The sequence below is a fragment of the Nanorana parkeri genome, unplaced genomic scaffold (genome assembly GCF_000935625.1).
Source record: "Nanorana parkeri isolate BGI_ZX_2015 unplaced genomic scaffold, ASM93562v1 scaffold965, whole genome shotgun sequence".
Lineage (NCBI taxonomy): Eukaryota > Metazoa > Chordata > Amphibia > Anura > Dicroglossidae > Nanorana > Nanorana parkeri.
Genome location: NW_017307233.1, coordinates 267,170 through 284,704, shown reverse-complemented (window position 1 = coordinate 284,704; position 17,535 = coordinate 267,170). Strand labels below are relative to the sequence as shown.

Sequence of the window (17,535 nt, the reverse complement as noted above, 5' to 3'; positions counted from 1 at the left end):
CAAATGTGTTTGCATGGCTGCCCCTCTAAAACGGACCAACAATATTAGTAATACATTCTGTTTCTTTAAAGTAGCAGATGCTTAATATGAGACAGCTAGAAATGAAAAGGTTACTGATATGCTTATGTTTTTATATTTTACAACGGGATGGCAAGGATGATGATTTCGAATGGGTGGGCCGAGAGGAAGAGCCATAAATCCAAGACTATATTAAGGAAACCACCCTACTACCACCCCTTTGGAATGCCATGATCTGAGCCCTCCCTTATGCACTGGGAAAAAAAGTGATTTAGAAGTTAGGTAGCGTTCACTAATAGTCCAAAAGCAAGACAGAGAGGTCCTCTGCTCACCATCTTTTTCCAAAATGAAATAATAAGTGCAGGGTCTTCTGGCAAGACTTCAAGAAAAGACAGAGCCGAAGACTACAGGTGAGAACAACTGAAATGAACAGTTTGCTATTTACACGTATTATACCAATTTCTGCTTTTATGTTTTTAAACTCTGTTCTAAATTGTCAGCCAATAGCTTGATTATACAATACAGTCATCTATGTAATGTATGTGAGTATCAGATATAGTATGTGAAGGGTCTTTTAATGGCTTTTCCATCTTTTAAGACCCTCATTATATAATTTGGGGGTCTAATTGCAGGGTTTACTTTTTTATGTTGTACTTGCCTCCTTTGTGCCAGTAAATGCTGACTCCTCACTCTTCAATGTAGTGACTGTCTCAGGTATCAAGAGATATACACCACTGGTGTCTATAAATGTCCAATGACATCGTCAGATGCTTTTGAAAAACAGTGTAGCTACAGGTCACTAATAAATACTTTCTATGTCTATCTCAGATATGAAAAATGGCCTGGCCAGGAAGGGGGTCTAAACACCTGGTCTTGAAGTGGTTAAAAGAAACCTGTGCTAAGGGAAATATGGCTACCTGTCCCATGTCAGTGACTAAGAAAGTAATGAAAGTGGATCAGTGGGACATCTAGAGGAAAACAACATTTTCTTTTCACAAAAGGTTTAATATTTTCAAAAAAACATTACAACAAAACAGGAAACAAGCTTATGTAGTTATGTTGACTCAGCAGCCAGGAGGGAACATCAAAGCAGTCGGACAGTGTTATGGAGATAAGCTAAGTTGAATTGCAATAACTAGGAGGGACTAACCTATTAGAGCCGTTGGCGTTATGGACCGCAATCCAATAGAACAATCAACTTTGGTTTAATTCTGGGGGGCTGAGCCCAGAAGTAAAGAACTATATAAAGGGAAATAGGGTGGTTAAGGGGGGTAGGCTGTTACACAGGGGGGTGTAGACAGTATACAGAGAGGCTAGCATGTCCTGGGGATCAAGGAAAGGGGGAGAGATTATAGAGTAGGTACCATTTTTTTGTAGGTCAGGTGGGCACTTCACACCCTCCTTCTCGAGGATCAATCAAATCGGAGATGGCAGCCTGCATATTTCTCTCAGTAAAATATTCTTTTAAGATGACTCAGGTATTTTTCAACTTACATTGGTACTCTTATCAAAGTGACCCACAGTTGCTGCAGGACACACTAGACTACACACTAGACTATTAACTAGCAATGGATATTAAAGCATATCTATACCCCAAAACAAAAATTTATTATATTGCAGCTTACCAGCCACTAGATGTGGTGGCCGCATTTGATCTCTTTTTTTAAGGCTTTTTGCTTGTATTATCAGCTGCCAATCCTGCAAATTACGAACTTCCTGTCCCTTCACACTCATTTCTCCACTGTATCTATGGAGGGAGCCATGACTGTCACACAAGCTAGACTTTGATCACCTCCATTACAATAATTGATTGGACTAGTAGTTTATACAAAACAGATAAGTATTTTTGTACTTTTGTTTTAGTTCACAGGAAATAACAAAGACATATTTCTGGGTATTTTTGTACTTCCTGATCATATCCTGAAAAGTGAAAACTAAAGCAGCCAACACATCTAGGGACTGGTAAGATGCATTATATTCAATTTTTGTTTTTAGGTTTAAATACTCTTTTATGTCACCTGCATAAAGAAAACTAATTTCTATATGTAGCAGCTATAGGTTACTGCAAATCACTGTCATTTGCACTATAATAAATTCCCTCCATTATATTTCAGTTATTTATGGAATCTGGTAGACCTCCATTGGCCTTTTGTATTTTTGAAGTCTCCAGCAGTGAGGTCTCCTTTAATATTTCCTAAATCATCTCTCTAAATTTATATATAATAGTTTAAACGTAACTTAAAATGTAAGAGTGACAGGGGATCTCATCACAATGTTAGTTGCAAGTGTACAGACCTGGAAGTCTCTAAGGCTCCATTCACATGGGACGTTCTGGCATTTCCGCTGCAGGAGCCTGTGGATTCTTGTGGCAGGAATGCCCGATGTCCCGGTTCAGATGTGGCTGCTGTACACATTGAAGTAAACAACAGGGTAACAGCAGTAACAGAAGTCACATCTGTCAGTGGCAGTCCACATGTAATCGTACATGGAACTATTACATGTGGTTTGAAATAGATGGTTGTCCCTGGATGCATCTATCCTGTGTCCAGCTACAATCATCTATCCCAAACCGCATATAATCGTACTATGTGTGATTACATGTGGACTGCCACTGACGGATGCAGCCACTGTCACACAGTGATTTAATTAATTCTGAACGGGAACACCTTGGATTCCTGCTGCAGGAATCCCTAAGTTCTTGCTGCAGGAATCTCAGAACGTGTCAGGAGTCCCCATGTCAATGGAGCCCAAGAGATATTGGAAACTGGTGGCTTAAAGAGGGCATATTGTACCATTCATGCCAAAATGTCCCTTGCTAGTACACCCCCATCAACTTATCATGGAGCAGGCTTTAAAAAGACTCTGTCACTTTGACCAGAATGGTCAGTGTGTCTCTTTAGCTCTCCATTATTAACAAAACACTTATACAGTATACTGTTTTTCTTTGGACTTTTCTTTTATGCGTTCCCGTGCTTGATTTATTATACTCAGAAATGTAACTGTAATAATATGAAACAGAACTAGATACAACAAATACACTTACTATCTTTACAACATATATGTTTCCTCATTCAGGTTTTATGCGGTGCAGTAACATGAGAGGACAGATTGCATTGTCTGTGGTCACTGGACTCTATCTGGTAATGTCTAACACAGAATATTTGCACAAGGAACATTATCAGCAAATACTATAATAACAGCAGCACATTTAACAATATCATACATTTACAATTGCAGCTTTTGGAACACACACAATATTACATAACAAACAGATGTTACGGTATGCCAACAGTGGTCATTATAAACCTCAACTGAGGCAAATATGTAGCCTGCCTCTTCTAACATCTGCTAGTTGCCTGGCTGCCATGCAGATCCAATGGCTTCAGTGCATTCTGAGTAGGGATCAGCTTAGGTTCGGGCCGAACCAGAGCTCATCTGAACCCGGAAGGAGTAACAAGCTTGCTTAAATCTATACCGACTTTAAAATAGGGCATTTAGTGCTTGTTTCTAATGTCACCTAGCTCTTCCCAGGCTCCATCAGCTAAAGGGTGCATAAGAGGATCAATATACACATAGGTTTAGAGATGTACTCACCTCATTGTACACTTGGAAGAATAGTGCCTGAAGAATCTGCAGGGCATTGAGGCTCCTGTGACACGCATACCCATTAACCTGCTTCTTTTTTGGGGTGCTCCTGATTTATATTGGGGTGATGTCACTCCTAACAGTGGACATATTAAATGCATTAGTACTATGCACTATGCGACAGAATTGTGTAGTGATAAATAGTGTGTGGGAAGGACAGGTTTTATCAAAGTACATACATTGTAGTAACATAGATCTAGTCTGCACAATATCATTGGCTAGGTTTCTTTTTTTTTTTTTGTATTGCTGTTCTCTCATATATTTGTATGCTTATTTTCAAAACCGAAATATGTGTTTAAATAAACATTTGTTTACTTTCTAATATAAATATTACCCCTATGCTTATTATGTGTTACATTGCAGGTACATATTTATATTTTTTTTCCCATCGATGTTATATTTGTCCAGTGGTTTATGGTTGTGTTTTATGTCAAGTAATCTTACTTTTGTTTTTCTTACTTTGCACTGCTCTGAACATTATTGTGAATTATACAAAGATCCAGCTATAACTAGAGACCTTGCTCTCAAATATCAAGGTTTTATTCACCATTTGACACTCCTCCCAGTAGACAAATTATAGAAAGCATGGAAAACAAGCTGAGCTGTTCTTGCTGTAGCTGGATACTTCTCTCTGTAGATAGAGATTTTCTTTCTCACATTGCTGGAAGCTCGTCATTGAAAAGACCGACAAAGAGCTCCTTTATATATAAATGTCATGAGTTTAGGAGACACCTTAAAAAAGAAACAATATCAGTTCATACAGCCAGATCAAGAAGTAGAAGGTGATCAAAGGGTTGAGAACAGCATGTCCGACTGCTCTCATTTTCTCCCTGATGTGCCAGCATTAGGACTAAAAAAGCACATAGGACCATATTCCCTTTGTTCTAAGTAGCTAATAATTATGGATGCCAGCTGTCTTGGATTCACCCTGACAGTCTGGGTTTTGAGTCTTGTATATGCTGTGTCCAGGTTTCAGGCCAGCTGAAACCTGGATTCAAGATATCATAGTTACATAGTTACATAGTATTTGAGGTTGAATAAAGACATCAGTCCATCAAGTCCAACCTATATAGGATCATCTCATGCTTAGGAGTACTTGTACCCCTGTATATTAAGGTCACTTAAGAAATCGTCCAAACGTTTCTTGAACAATTCCACACTCTTAGCTGAAATCACTGCCTGTGGCAGTGAGTTCCAGACCCTAACCGCTCTTACTGTGAAGAACCCCCTTCGCCCCTTGTGCTGGAATTTTTTTTTCCACAAATTTTAGGTGGTGACCTCTAGTTTTTGTAATGGAGTTAATTTTAAAGAGTTTGTTGCTGTCCCCATTGAACATCTTGCACATGAAAATCATATCCCCTCTTAATCTCATTACTTCCAACGTGAACATGTTTAAATTCAGTAGCCTCGTCTCATAGCTCTGGTCCTCCATTCCCCTAATTAGTTTGGTTTCCCTCCGCTGGACTCTCTCCAGCTCAAGGACATCTTTTCTTAGTACTGGTGACCAAAACTGGACCGCGTACTCCAGGTGGGGCCGAACCAATGATTGATAAAGTGGCACAATTATAGACTTGTCTCTGCAGTACATTCCCTTCTTAATACAGGACAAGACCCTACTAGCTTTGTTTACAGCAGCCTGGCACTGCAAGCTACCATTCAGTTTGTGGTCCACAATGACCCCCAAATCTTTTTCTATTTCTTTTTTTTTTTTTTATTGACAATTTTTATTACGTTTTTCAGATAAAGGTGATACACACATCGTCGTGACATTATGATAAAACACAGCCAGACCTCCGGTGGGATCTTGTCTAAACAAAACAAATATAAGGAATAGACACACCTTGGATGCTGATGCGCATAACATTTTGACTATAACGTATTAAATCAGCGCCAATGTAGCTACTTATTCACAGCTAATATGTCTAACCATGTATTCTCATGACTGCTATATTTATGTACTGCTGGTAAGTTCCCACATCCGGTCGGCCTGGTAGTCGTATTTGCGTAACAAGTTTGCATCAAAATTCAGGAGAAATTAAGAAAGCAAGTATATAGAAAGTAGAAAAGTAGGAGAAGAACAAAATTGAACTGCCACATTCCTCTGTATAGTTTCAATAAAATAACAATAAAGTAATGGTTCGGGTCTGGACGTTCCTTTTCCTGTAGTCTTTGTCGATATGAACTCCTGGGTTATCCACTACCCTCATCTATTCCTACACGTATTTTATCTTACAATTATGTATCCCCTAAGTGGTCTTCTTCTAACATCCAAGCACTCCAAACTCCCTTGTGTGCTGTTAGGGTTTTGTTAAGCCTCGCAGTCAGATATTCCATGGACTGGACCTCTTTAACGCGAGCAAATAGCTCAGTTCTAGAAGGTGGAAGTTGTCTTTTCCATTGTACTGATATCAAGCATCTTGCTGCAGTTAGTATATGCATAGCCAGTTTTTTATCAGTTTTCGATAATTGTTGAAATGGGAGGCTTAAAAAGTAGTGTATAGGAGCTAGAGGAAGTGAGTGACCAGTTACATGTTCGAGTGTGTCATGTATGTCAATGTCACATCTCCAGCAATTTGGGGACGTTGATGGGTATATGGAGTGTAGCACCTCAGGTGTGTAGTACCAATGGTATAATATTTTATATAGGTTTTCCCTATATACTGAACATATTGAGGTCTTGGCGGCTGAGCGCCATATAAGTTCCCATTGCTGTGGAGTTACTGCGAACCCTTAGTCTCTATCCCACTTTGTCATATATGGTTGATAAGTTAGACCGTCTTGATTACCATCATTCAGTAACCTATATATGAAGGATATCAACCCCCTCGAGGATTGATCAGTGGAGCACACTACTTCAAATTGCGTTCGCTTAGGGAATACTAAATTGGGTGAAATAGATTGCATAAAGTGTTTGATTTGTAGATAAGAGTAAAGAGCACGTGAGGGAAGGTTATGTCGTTCTCGCAGCTGTTCATAGGGTAATAGTTTAAGCGATACTACGTCTAGAATATCCTTAACATGGAACATACCCCTGGCTTGCCACATTGCTATCCAGTCATGTAACATGCCAGAGGGCAGTTTGGGGTTCCGTATAAAAGACGTCAAGGACGATCGGCTCGTCGTTAACCCTAGGGAGAATTTAATTTTGTTCCAGATATCCAGCAGAAGAGCCATGGAGGACAACAATTTGCTACGTGGGAAGTGTATTGGACAAGACCACAGTAGGGCGTTTGGATGTATTGGTTGCAGCCGCAACCCCTCAATCTCCGCCCAGCTAGTGGAGGGTTCACTCCTCGTAAGTGTTGGTATGACGCGTAATTGAGCTGCGTAATAATAATGGAATAAATGTGGTAGTGCCTGTCCCCCTTTCGCTCCTGAAGCATATAGTATTCTTTGAGCAACCCTATGTCTTTTACCATCCCAAACAAAGTTCAGTACATCACTCTGAAAGGACTTTAGGTCTGATGCCGGTATCTTAACCGGCAAAGTGCTAAAGTGGTACAAAAGTTTAGGTAGCAATGTCATTTTTATTGATGTATGTCTACCCGTAAAGGACAGTTTTAATGAAAGCCACCTCTTCATCTGTGACCGTAGGGACTGAAATAGTGGTTTATAATTGGCTGTGTATAGGGAGCTTGACTTGGGTGTAAGGTAGATGCCCAGGTATTTCAGGGTATCACTCTTCCAGGTATATGGAAAAGAGGTTTGTAACGAGGCCAGGGTCCCCTGACCTACATTTAACGGTAGAACTTCGGTTTTACTTGCGTTTAGTTTGTACCCGGACACCATCGAATATAGATGGAGCGCTTCTTGTAGATATGGTAATGATAGTAAAGGTTTCGTCAGTGTAAGAATAACATCGTCTACGAACAGTGCTATTTTAAACTCCTGTCCGCCTATCCGTATGCCTGATATATCTCGTGACCCACGAATGTGGGCCGCGAGAGGTTCAATGGATAATGTAAATAAGAGAGGGGATAGGGGGCAACCCTGCCTTGTTCCATTGCTTATCTGAAAAGGCGCTGACGTAGCCGATTGAAGTTTAATAGAGGCCGAGGGAATAGTATATAAGGACCGTATTGCCTGAGCAAAGGGGCCTCTGATTCCTACATGGGCCAATGTCGCATGAAGAAATCTTTTTCTATTTCTGACTTCCCTAGTGGCATACCCATGATGGTATTGCCCATTTGTTTATTTTTATTTCCAAAGTGCATTACTTTGCATTTATCGACATTAAACCTCATCTGCCCATTCCCCTATTTTATCCAGATCCTCCTGTAAGGTTATACTGTCTAGGTCTGTTTCTAAAACCCTCCCTACTTTTGTATCATCTGCAAACACTGAAACATGGCTATTCACTCCCTCCCCGATATCATTAATAAATAGGTTGAACAGTATGGGACCCAGCACCGAACCCTGAGGCACACCGTTCATTACACTAGCCCAGTCCGAAAAGGTGCCATTTATAGATACCCTCTGGACACGATCCTGTAGCCAGTTCTCTATGCATGTACACAACACTTCATCTATGCCCATAGATCTCAGCTTGTGTAGTAAGCGTTTATGTGGTACCGTATCAAAGAAATCCAGATATATCACATCTACCGACCTCCCTCCATCCATATCTCTACTTACCCCCTCATAAAAAGTTAGCAAGTTAGTCAGGCAGGAACGGTCTTTCCTGAATCCATGCTGATTGTCATTAACTATGCCCTTATCCTTAACAAATTCTACCAAATAGTCCTTAATTATTACCTCTAGCAGTTTACAAACTACCTATGTTAGATTGACCGGCCTATAGTTCCCAGGTTGGCATCTTGCCCCCTTTTTGAATATTGGAACTACCGTAGCCCTCCGCCAATCACTTGGCACTATACCAGTCATTAAGGAATCCTTAAAAATGAGGAATAATGGTCTAGTTATAACCTGGCTTAGCTCCTTAAGTACCTTGGGGTGCAGGTTATCCGGAACCACTGCTTTGTTTGCATTAAGCAGTTTAAGTCTTTGTTGTATCCCAGTTTCCATCAACCACTGGGGTATATTTTGAGTTAAACTATGAGTTTTATCATGTATGTCAAACCCGTTTCCTCCTGAGTGTATACTGAGGAGAAAAAAGTGTTCAGCGCCTCAGCCCTCTCCTTGTCATTTGTGACTAGGTTCCCGCTTTCGTCCTTTATTGGGCCTATCTGCTCCTTCCTCACCTTTTTACCGTTAATGTATTGGTAGAATTTTTTTGGGTTCTTTTTACTAACTGTGGCGATATGCTTTTTGCACTCTATTTTAGCTTCCCGGATTACTAGTTTGAATTTTTTATTACATTCTTTGTAGTTAAGGAACGCCAATGCTGTCCCCTCCATTTTATATTTTATAAATGCCACTCTCTTGTCCTTGACGTGTTGTTTTACAGTTATATTTAGCCATATAGGTTTAGCCTTTGATCTTTTGCTACCCAAAGGTATACTCTTTGAAATAGCAGTAAGTAGTGTGTTCTTAAAACAGTCCCACATCTGGTCTTTGTTTAGGTTGTGAAATAAGTTTTTCCATTTTATTTCCCCCACTAGGTTGCGCAGCTTATCAAAGTTGGCCCTTCTGAAATTTAGAGTTCTTGTCCGTATTCAATATTAAAAGTGTGATCACTATTACCCAGTGTCTCCCCAACTACAATATCCTCAATTAACTCTGCATTATTAGTGACAATTAAATCTAGGATGGCATTTTTCCTAGTAGGAACCTCCACCATCTGGTCCATGAAATTGTCCCACAACATGTTCAGAAATCGTCCTGCTTTTGCCGAACCTGAGGTACCATTGGTCCAATTTATGTCTGGGTAATTGAAGTCTCCCATCACGACTACATTACCCTCCCTCCTAGCTATTTCTATCTGGGAGTGTAGGTTGGTTTCCCCCTCCTCCCCTATATTTGGAGGTTTATAGCCAATACCCACAATAAGTTTACGGCTTTTGTCTGCCATATCTAGCTCCAGCCATAAGGTTTCCACGTCTTCCCCATTATTTGACGCGATATCGTCCCTTATATGCATATTTAGATAATTTTTTGGCTAAATGCAACCCCCCCCTCTCCCACATCTGTCCCTCCTGAACAGATTGTACCCCTCTATATCAGTGGCCCAATCATGCGTGCTATCTAGCCAGGTTTCCGCTATACCTACTATATCGAAGTCCTCTTCGAGTAGCATAATTTCAAGCTCTTCTAATTTATTTGTCAGACTTCTAGCGTTGGTGTACATACATTTAATTCATGTCTTGTTATTGGTCAAAAGTTTATTACTTTGTTGTTCCCCACTATTTTTATTATTCTGCCTTGATATCGGTCGTCCATTTGTAATTATGCTTACTTGCGCCAACGGATTTCCTATATTGACTGAGTGGACTAAGTTGACTTTGTTGACTGGAGTGAGCCTACAATTTACTCGTCTGCTACTTCTTTCTGATATCATGATGTGAGGTGGACATGGGCAACAACAGGGTCCTGCCGGTCCAGCATCCCTCCATGTCCCGTGCCTCCTCCACTGAATGCTGAAACTCAGGGAGCAAGAAGGTGTCTGAAACACAGGGTGCAGATAAGTCTTGAAGGACACACTCTGCTGGCTGTCTCTCCTCTCTCTCCCCTGGCTGTCTCTCCTCTCTCTCCCCTGGCTATCTCTCCTCCCCATCCCCTGGCTGTCTCTCCTTGCTCTCTCCCCTGGCTGTCTCTCCTCACTCTCTCTCTCTCCTAACTGTCTCTCCTTACTCTCTCTTGACTGTCCCTCCCCTCTCTCACCTGGCTGTCTCCCCTTGCTCTCTCCCCTGGTTGTCCCTCCCCTCTCTCCCCTAGCTTTCTCTCTCTCGCGGCTGTCTCTCCTTGCGTTCTCTCCTTGCTTTCTCCCCTTGCTGTCTCCCCTCTCTCTCCTGGCTGTCTCTTCTAGCTGTCTCTCCTCGCTCTCTCTGTATATTCTCCCCAAAAAATTTGCTGTGCCGCACAGTGTTTGGGTTACGCTAGACGAAATGGTGGCAACCCTACTTATAATGCTCATGCAACATAAGCATTCCTCACATGAAAGATACACACGTCATTTCCATCCTGCTCATCCTCTGCCCCACCTAATGTGCACCAGGCAAACTGAGGGGCAGAGCAGTGATATGCTGGGTCATAACGTCATTGGTGCTACCCCCAATGTACACGCTAGGGGCAGGTGGGGGATAAAAAGGATAGAGCTGCTGTGAGCCAATACCAGCTGCTCTGAAAAATACTTTTTTGCTATGGCAAGTTTTCTTCTTTTCTTCTTAAGTGCTACAACACAACATGTAATGGGAGGAGAATCCCTTTAATATTTCTAGGTGACCTCTTACACTAGGTTTTTAAAGTGTTCCTGTCACCTACCCACAGTGGCATATTACATCTTGACCTAAATGGACACATACAGTATCATATGTTACACATAGAGTATGTATGCAACATTTGCTCTGGCTGTAGAGTTCACTCTAAATATGTAACGATTAGTTATGGTTGTATTTCAGATTTGTCAGGGATCATGTGATTCTGATTGTGAGAACTCCAAACAGTGAGTACCCTCTAGTCATCTACATAGACAACCCAATAATGCATGTGTAAAAATAAATAAAATAGAACAATATCATTCACATTAATAATACATTGAAAGTAACATGTTAAAATAATTTGCTATTTGTTATTATGGGGAGTGAAATAAAAGCAACAACTGACATAAGATGAGTAAGTTGAAGCCCACAAACCCAATTTTGCCTGTTTACACATACACACATGTTCACGTGTTGTTTGGTGCATCGCTGCATGTTGTGGGGGCATTGCCTATTTATTTTCATTGGACCATCAACTCATGTCCCCAGATAAAAAAACATATCCGTTTAATTTTTTTTCCGGTGCATTATACGGCTACGCATCTATTCTTTATTACATGTGTTGCTGAAAAACTTTGTGTTTGTTTACTCCATGTATGTGCATTGGGGTTTCATGAAAAACAAATTACAATGCACGTATGCAGCATGTTGTTGTACCACACATCCAATCCCATAATAATGTGGTTAATTACACACACATAGGTTTGAAGCAGCCCTTACACTGGTGGGTTCGATGACCTTAGTGAGGCACAGGAATAAATGGGCTGGAGCTTGACTTTTTTTTTTTAAAGTCAACCTTTGCATAATAAAACTTCCTGTGTTTCGGGCTCCTAAAGCACCTGGGCATACATCTGATGGAACATGCTGACCCTGCAGTTACATGTTATTAAGTCACTTTTAGCACTTAAGCAATTTTATTTTTGTAATAGGTTTACATGAAAATAACTTGTGACATGCAGACAGCATGATCAAACACAAATGATGTTGTGTCACAGACTACAGACCTTGTGATAGTCTAAGCAGGGTGTTATACACATTTGTATATTCTCTTGTGTTTGCACTAATTTCCTTTGTATATTTAAAAATCATACTTGACTGGAGAACAAAGGACTCCTGTACTGTAGATAAAGTCACCTCTGCTGATTCTGTACATCATTTGCCGTGTCTACCAAAGGAAATGTAAACATATTGTTCTGCTTCTGGCTGCAGCTGCTCCAAGACAGATTGGATACATCAGTGGTACATATGGTAAGACCCTAAAATAACTTATAACATTTTATGGAATAATGTTATTAAATCTGCTATTTTGGGTAGTGAACGTTAGAGTTTTAGAGGGCATTTGTTGTTATTATCTTTACATAAGTTTTTCTTGGGTCTATTTATAAAGAAAATTTGCATAGCAATTCGCCCAGTGAGACTGCATGTACATTTGTTCTTTGAAAATTAACCAGCTGTTCTGCGAATGAGGAAAAATCAAATGTTGTTTTCTCTTCTGGTTGAAATTTATTTAAATAATAGTAAAAAAACAACTAATTGCCACATTTAATCTTGAGTAAATCAGTAGATTTATAGCCAGTAGACATGTGCATTCGGATGAACCTGCAAATCAACGAAAATCAGTTGATTCGGCAGTTCGTCCGAATCCAAAATAAGGAATTTAATATATGCCCGAATATACTAAAATTATATTCGGGCATACATTAATTTGTTTTCAGAGCACGCCGGCGGCCATATTGGCCACCAGCGTGTTCTGCGCATGCCCGCCGCCATCTTGGAGGCGGAGCGTATAATGTCACATGACGGTGACGTCACACACTGTATGTGCAGCGGCCATACCGGCCGCCGGCGCGTTCCGCCCATGCACGCCACCATTTTGGAGTAGATCTAGGTCTACACCAAGATGGTGGCACTTGTACTTGCGGGCACTGGCATCTTGGTGTATACTAAGATCTACTCCAAAATGGCGGCGCGTATGCGCAGAACGAGCCAGTGGACGATATGGCTGTCGCTTGTTCTGCAGTTTCAGTGTGTGGTTTTGGATTCGGAGGCTCGTTGCCTTCAAATCCGAAACAACATAACAACGTTTTTCGTTTTCATTTGTTTCGTCTGAAAACAATTTTTTTTGTTTTGCACATGTCTAATAGCCAGCATTAAAGTTTTTGGTTTCAATTGTTGTGTGCCTTTTAAGCAGATTCCTCTCACTTCCTGTCCCAGAGAAAAACAGGAAGAGAGAAGTAATCTCCATAAAGTGAGGCAAAGTCCTACTTTTGAAAGCTGTCATGGTCGTAAGTGTGTTCAGTGGGACACCTTCTTGTTAGGCCCCATTCACACCTTTATTTTAGGTGTGATTAGGGATACCTGCGTCAGGAACTTGTAATTTCCTGCAGCAGGAATCCCTAATCTGCTGTTTAAAAGTGGCAGCTGTCACCCATTCAAGTTAATGATCAGGTGACAGCCACTGCATTTGAAAGCAGGCACATCACATAAAGTGTAAGTGTTATTGGAGCCTTATAGTAACAACTCTCATATATTGAGTTACCCCTTACTTTTTTCCTGGGGGGGATGAGGATTGAATATCTACAATTGTGTAATAGAAACCAAAAAAAGAAACACCCAAAAGAAGTTGAAGTTGAGCTAAGTTGAAATGGGGCCACCAGCCGACTCAGCTGCGTCCAAGGCAATCCCAACCCCACAGCTACACATTAACAAAGGGGCGGGATGCTTGTGCTGAGGTCATTGAACTTATATGGCCACATGGCCATATTAGGTCAATCCCATTGACCAAATATAGCCATGTGGCCTTATAAGGTCAGTGATATAACAGCATCCCACTCGTTGCTAATGTGCAGCTGCAGGTGGGGAATTCCCTGGCTACAGCTGATTGGGTAGCACAAAAGTAGCTTCCTCCTGGGTTTGGCTGAACCTGAGCTTTTTCCTAGTTCTGATCTTTTTTCAGTCTATCCAAAACTGCTGTTAGTTGATGTTCCACTTTAACTGCTGGGAGCCTATCTCACTCTCTTTTTTCTCATGCCTCAGGCTTGTTGTCACTGCAGGAGTTCTGCTTCTAATGTTTGGGATCACCTGTGCCTGCCTGCGGTGCTGGTATCTTAGACAGCAGCGCTGCCCTGAGAGGGGAGAGCAACCTTGTGAAGTCACAGTCATAGCCTTTGACCACGATAGCACCATCCAGAGCACTGTGACCTGTGAGTCCTATAATTTGTTATCTGCTCCTTGCCCTGTTATGAGGCGGGGATTTTATGTATGCAGCAGCAGCAGGTGCCACGATGACATGTCATCAGTGATTAATATGTTGACACTGTTTAATATGTATTGCATGACTGTGAATATATATAATCATATTAAGTGGATAGAAAAATTAAACAGCATTAAATAGATTCAGATAATCACATGCATAATACCTACTGTGTGTAAATAATTACTTGACATTAGCACAGTAATGCATAGCTTGGGAGTGATGTTCAAAAATACAGTTAACCTTTATAGAAAATGCTCTGGAATCATCTGTTGTCCACAAGGTGGATTCATGCATATGAATTCTTAAAACAGAAGGTTTCCACATATTTTAACTTTCATCGCAAAGTGGAGATGCACAAATCATTATTTTATACCCTTGTGTATAACTTTGATCCAGAAGAGCTAGGTAATAGGGATGAGGCTTGAGTTCGCCCCTACTGTGGGCTTGAGACAAATCCTGTGGGTTTGAGATTTGTGGTCCTGGTGAATTTATGAGTAGATTTGCTGGTAGAATTTCTGTAGATGGGCAGCAGGCTTAGAAAGGCCATTTGAAGGTTTTGCCAGCACCCTCACTATAAAGGGTGGGTGGGGGGGCACAGAGCAGCCATAGTGGCAGTGAATTGGAAGCTGTTATGAGGAGAGCATAAAGAAAGCTGCATAGGAAGAGGTTAGGGTCCCATTAATACTGATTGCTAGCTTGGTGTGCAATCAACCATATTGCTGCTTTTTTTGTCATTTTTGGGAGGGTTTTTTTTTTTTGTATTTCATTTTATTTTGTGGATGATTTAAATTCAGTAAATTCAATAAACAAAATAGGCTTTTGTTTTAAGGGTTCATATTTTGCATGCTATTCAGAAACTAGGCAATACCATTCCTGCTTGGTTTTAGAGTTCTAGATACTAAGGTACACTGTCACTGTGTGTAAGGGAAAAGGATAAAGGTGGAGCAATATATAATATAATATCATTACTTGTAAATCATTGGCTAACCTCCTCCTTGACTTCTTCTAACAATCTATATGCTTATGTAGCTTTTGGCAGGAATATTCATATAAAATGCACAATTAAAGCTACAATAAAATTACATCAATAGTACGTTGATATAATGCCAAGTGTCCTCTCTTAAACCCTGTATCTTCTTTTGCTCCACAGCTCTGCAGTCAGTGTTTGGCCCAGCTGCCCGCAGGATATTTGCTGTGTCACACTCTCATGGCCCTTCGCCTCAGCTGACGACAGTGGGACCTGAAACCCCACCTTGTTATGATGAGGCCTTGCTGATGAGTCGCTTCACAGTAGCCCGCAGTACTCATAAGCCTTGTGTTCTTGCTCCTGTTCCTGAAGAAAGAAATGAAATACCCATACCATAATGGACAACCCCAAGACATTTTAATATAACAAAGCCGTAGTTTAATTTCTAGCAAAGGTTAAAAAAAATTATAGCAGACCTGTACCAGATGACTTTATGAATCTTAACATATATTTGGACCTATGGGAACTCTTGTGGGCTGCTTAGTCTTAAATCCTGTTTTAATTTAAAAAAGACAAGTTGTTCCATTGGCCAACAAAGTATAATTGATTTTAAAAGATTAGTAATGATACATTTTTATATAATATGTTTCAGTGTAGACATTTCTAGCTAGACCATAGGAAGAATGTCAAATTTATTAACTTTAGAGATACTTTAAAAAATATTCTCCGATGGCCAGTGTCTCCTACCTCCCCTTCATTCCAGCACTGTAGCCCCTACCAGACTCTTAAGCTTTTGACACATCTGGGTGTGTTAGATGTCTTGTCCCACACCGTGTGCTGTGATTCCATCCTCCAACCTCTATGTCACTACAGGACTCTTCAATAACTTGGGTTCAGAAGATGCAACCATGAGGGCATAGTATGAGGACATTAACATTAACACTCCTAAGTGTTGAATGCCAAACAGTCTTATGGAGACTGCAGCACTGGCCACCGAAGAAGTGATTATAACAGCTCTGCAGGAACATTTCTTGTTTTCTTAAAACTTGACTGCGTCACTTAAAAAAAAAAAGATTCTGTCAAAATTGTATTTCAGTTGATTCCAATAGTTCGGAATAGAAGTAATGCTATTTTCTGTCAGCCTGCCACAAAGGAATAAAAGTAACTGCACCTTCTGTTTCTATGCCTCTATAGTTAATGTACTGTGTATCACAAGGTCATTGAATATGGGGGAATGCTCTCAAAACCGAGCGGCATAAAACGACAGGCTAATGGCTACTCTGGGCTACTCTGTGGCAGAGCCAGTTTGCTACAGCTGTTGGTCAGTTTTTACAAGAAATGTCTTACCACCTATACTATTACTACACATACCCATTGATGACGGGTTCTCTTTTTTTTTCCAGTAGTCACCTTTGATTTGATTTGCTCAGAATTTGGCTCATCAGAAAATAAACATAATTTTCAGGTGCTTAGGGCAGCAGCACATGTGAACTATATAGACGTACCTACTGTATCAATTATTGCAATTACATTTACACTGAAAACTAAACTTAAACCCAGATACACATAATTACATCAAGTGTTGTTTCCAGCATGCCCAGCACTCAGTGTATTATTTACAGCTACCAGCAGGTGGTGCACCAGTAATTTCTCTCTGAGCCATTTCAATTCTCATTTCTATAGAGATAAATGTAAATGAATCCCACTAAATAAGCCAATAAACCTTACCATGGGAATGATGTGAGTGAAGTACAAATGTGATCACATGCCGGAGATATAATTTCATTACCGCTTAGTGCTCCCTCCGGTGCCTTACAGTTACTGCTGGCTGTCTCTGGGTCACATAAGTGAGATGTATTGTAAATATTGGGAATAATGAAGGTAAAGTAACTTCTAACATTCAGTAAGTAAATGCTTCAAAAGAAAACAGTGCTATAGATTAGGTACAGCAATAGACAAACACCATAGAGTGAAATTGTCTAGATGATGAAATAACAGACTTTTAAGAATTCCGGCACAAACCCCTGCGATAAATGGCATTGGGTGCAACAATTTCATGTGCATGATAGATGGAAGAATGTACATGATTTGTCGTTACTCTGACAGGACTGTTCCAAACATCGCCATTTTACACCATGCAACATAATCAGGGTCTTGCTGCCCATAAGGGCAACCGAGACTGCCACCTCAAGCGGCAATCATGGTAGCACAGTAGGCAGGGCAGTATTTACTCTCCCTGCCGTCCCAAGGCCCGGTCCTGTGATGCTCCCCCC

At 40.7% G+C, this 17,535-nt stretch overlaps 1 protein-coding gene across 1 annotated transcript in view; it reads left to right on the top strand.

Annotated features, from left to right (window-relative positions):
- Nucleotides 1–308: 308 nt before the first annotated feature.
- TMEM52B (transmembrane protein 52B) overlaps nucleotides 309–17,535 on the top strand; it is a 17,428-nt gene continuing 201 nt past the window's right edge. Inside the window, exons 1-6 of the mRNA XM_018566642.1 lie at nucleotides 309–428; nucleotides 3,094–3,158; nucleotides 11,181–11,224; nucleotides 12,249–12,287; nucleotides 14,076–14,242; nucleotides 15,446–15,693. Of these exons, the coding sequence (XP_018422144.1) occupies nucleotides 3,099–3,158; nucleotides 11,181–11,224; nucleotides 12,249–12,287; nucleotides 14,076–14,242; nucleotides 15,446–15,660 (525 nt within the window). The 5' untranslated portion in view covers nucleotides 309–428; nucleotides 3,094–3,098 and the 3' untranslated portion in view covers nucleotides 15,661–15,693. The remainder of the gene's footprint in view (nucleotides 429–3,093; nucleotides 3,159–11,180; nucleotides 11,225–12,248; nucleotides 12,288–14,075; nucleotides 14,243–15,445; nucleotides 15,694–17,535) is intronic.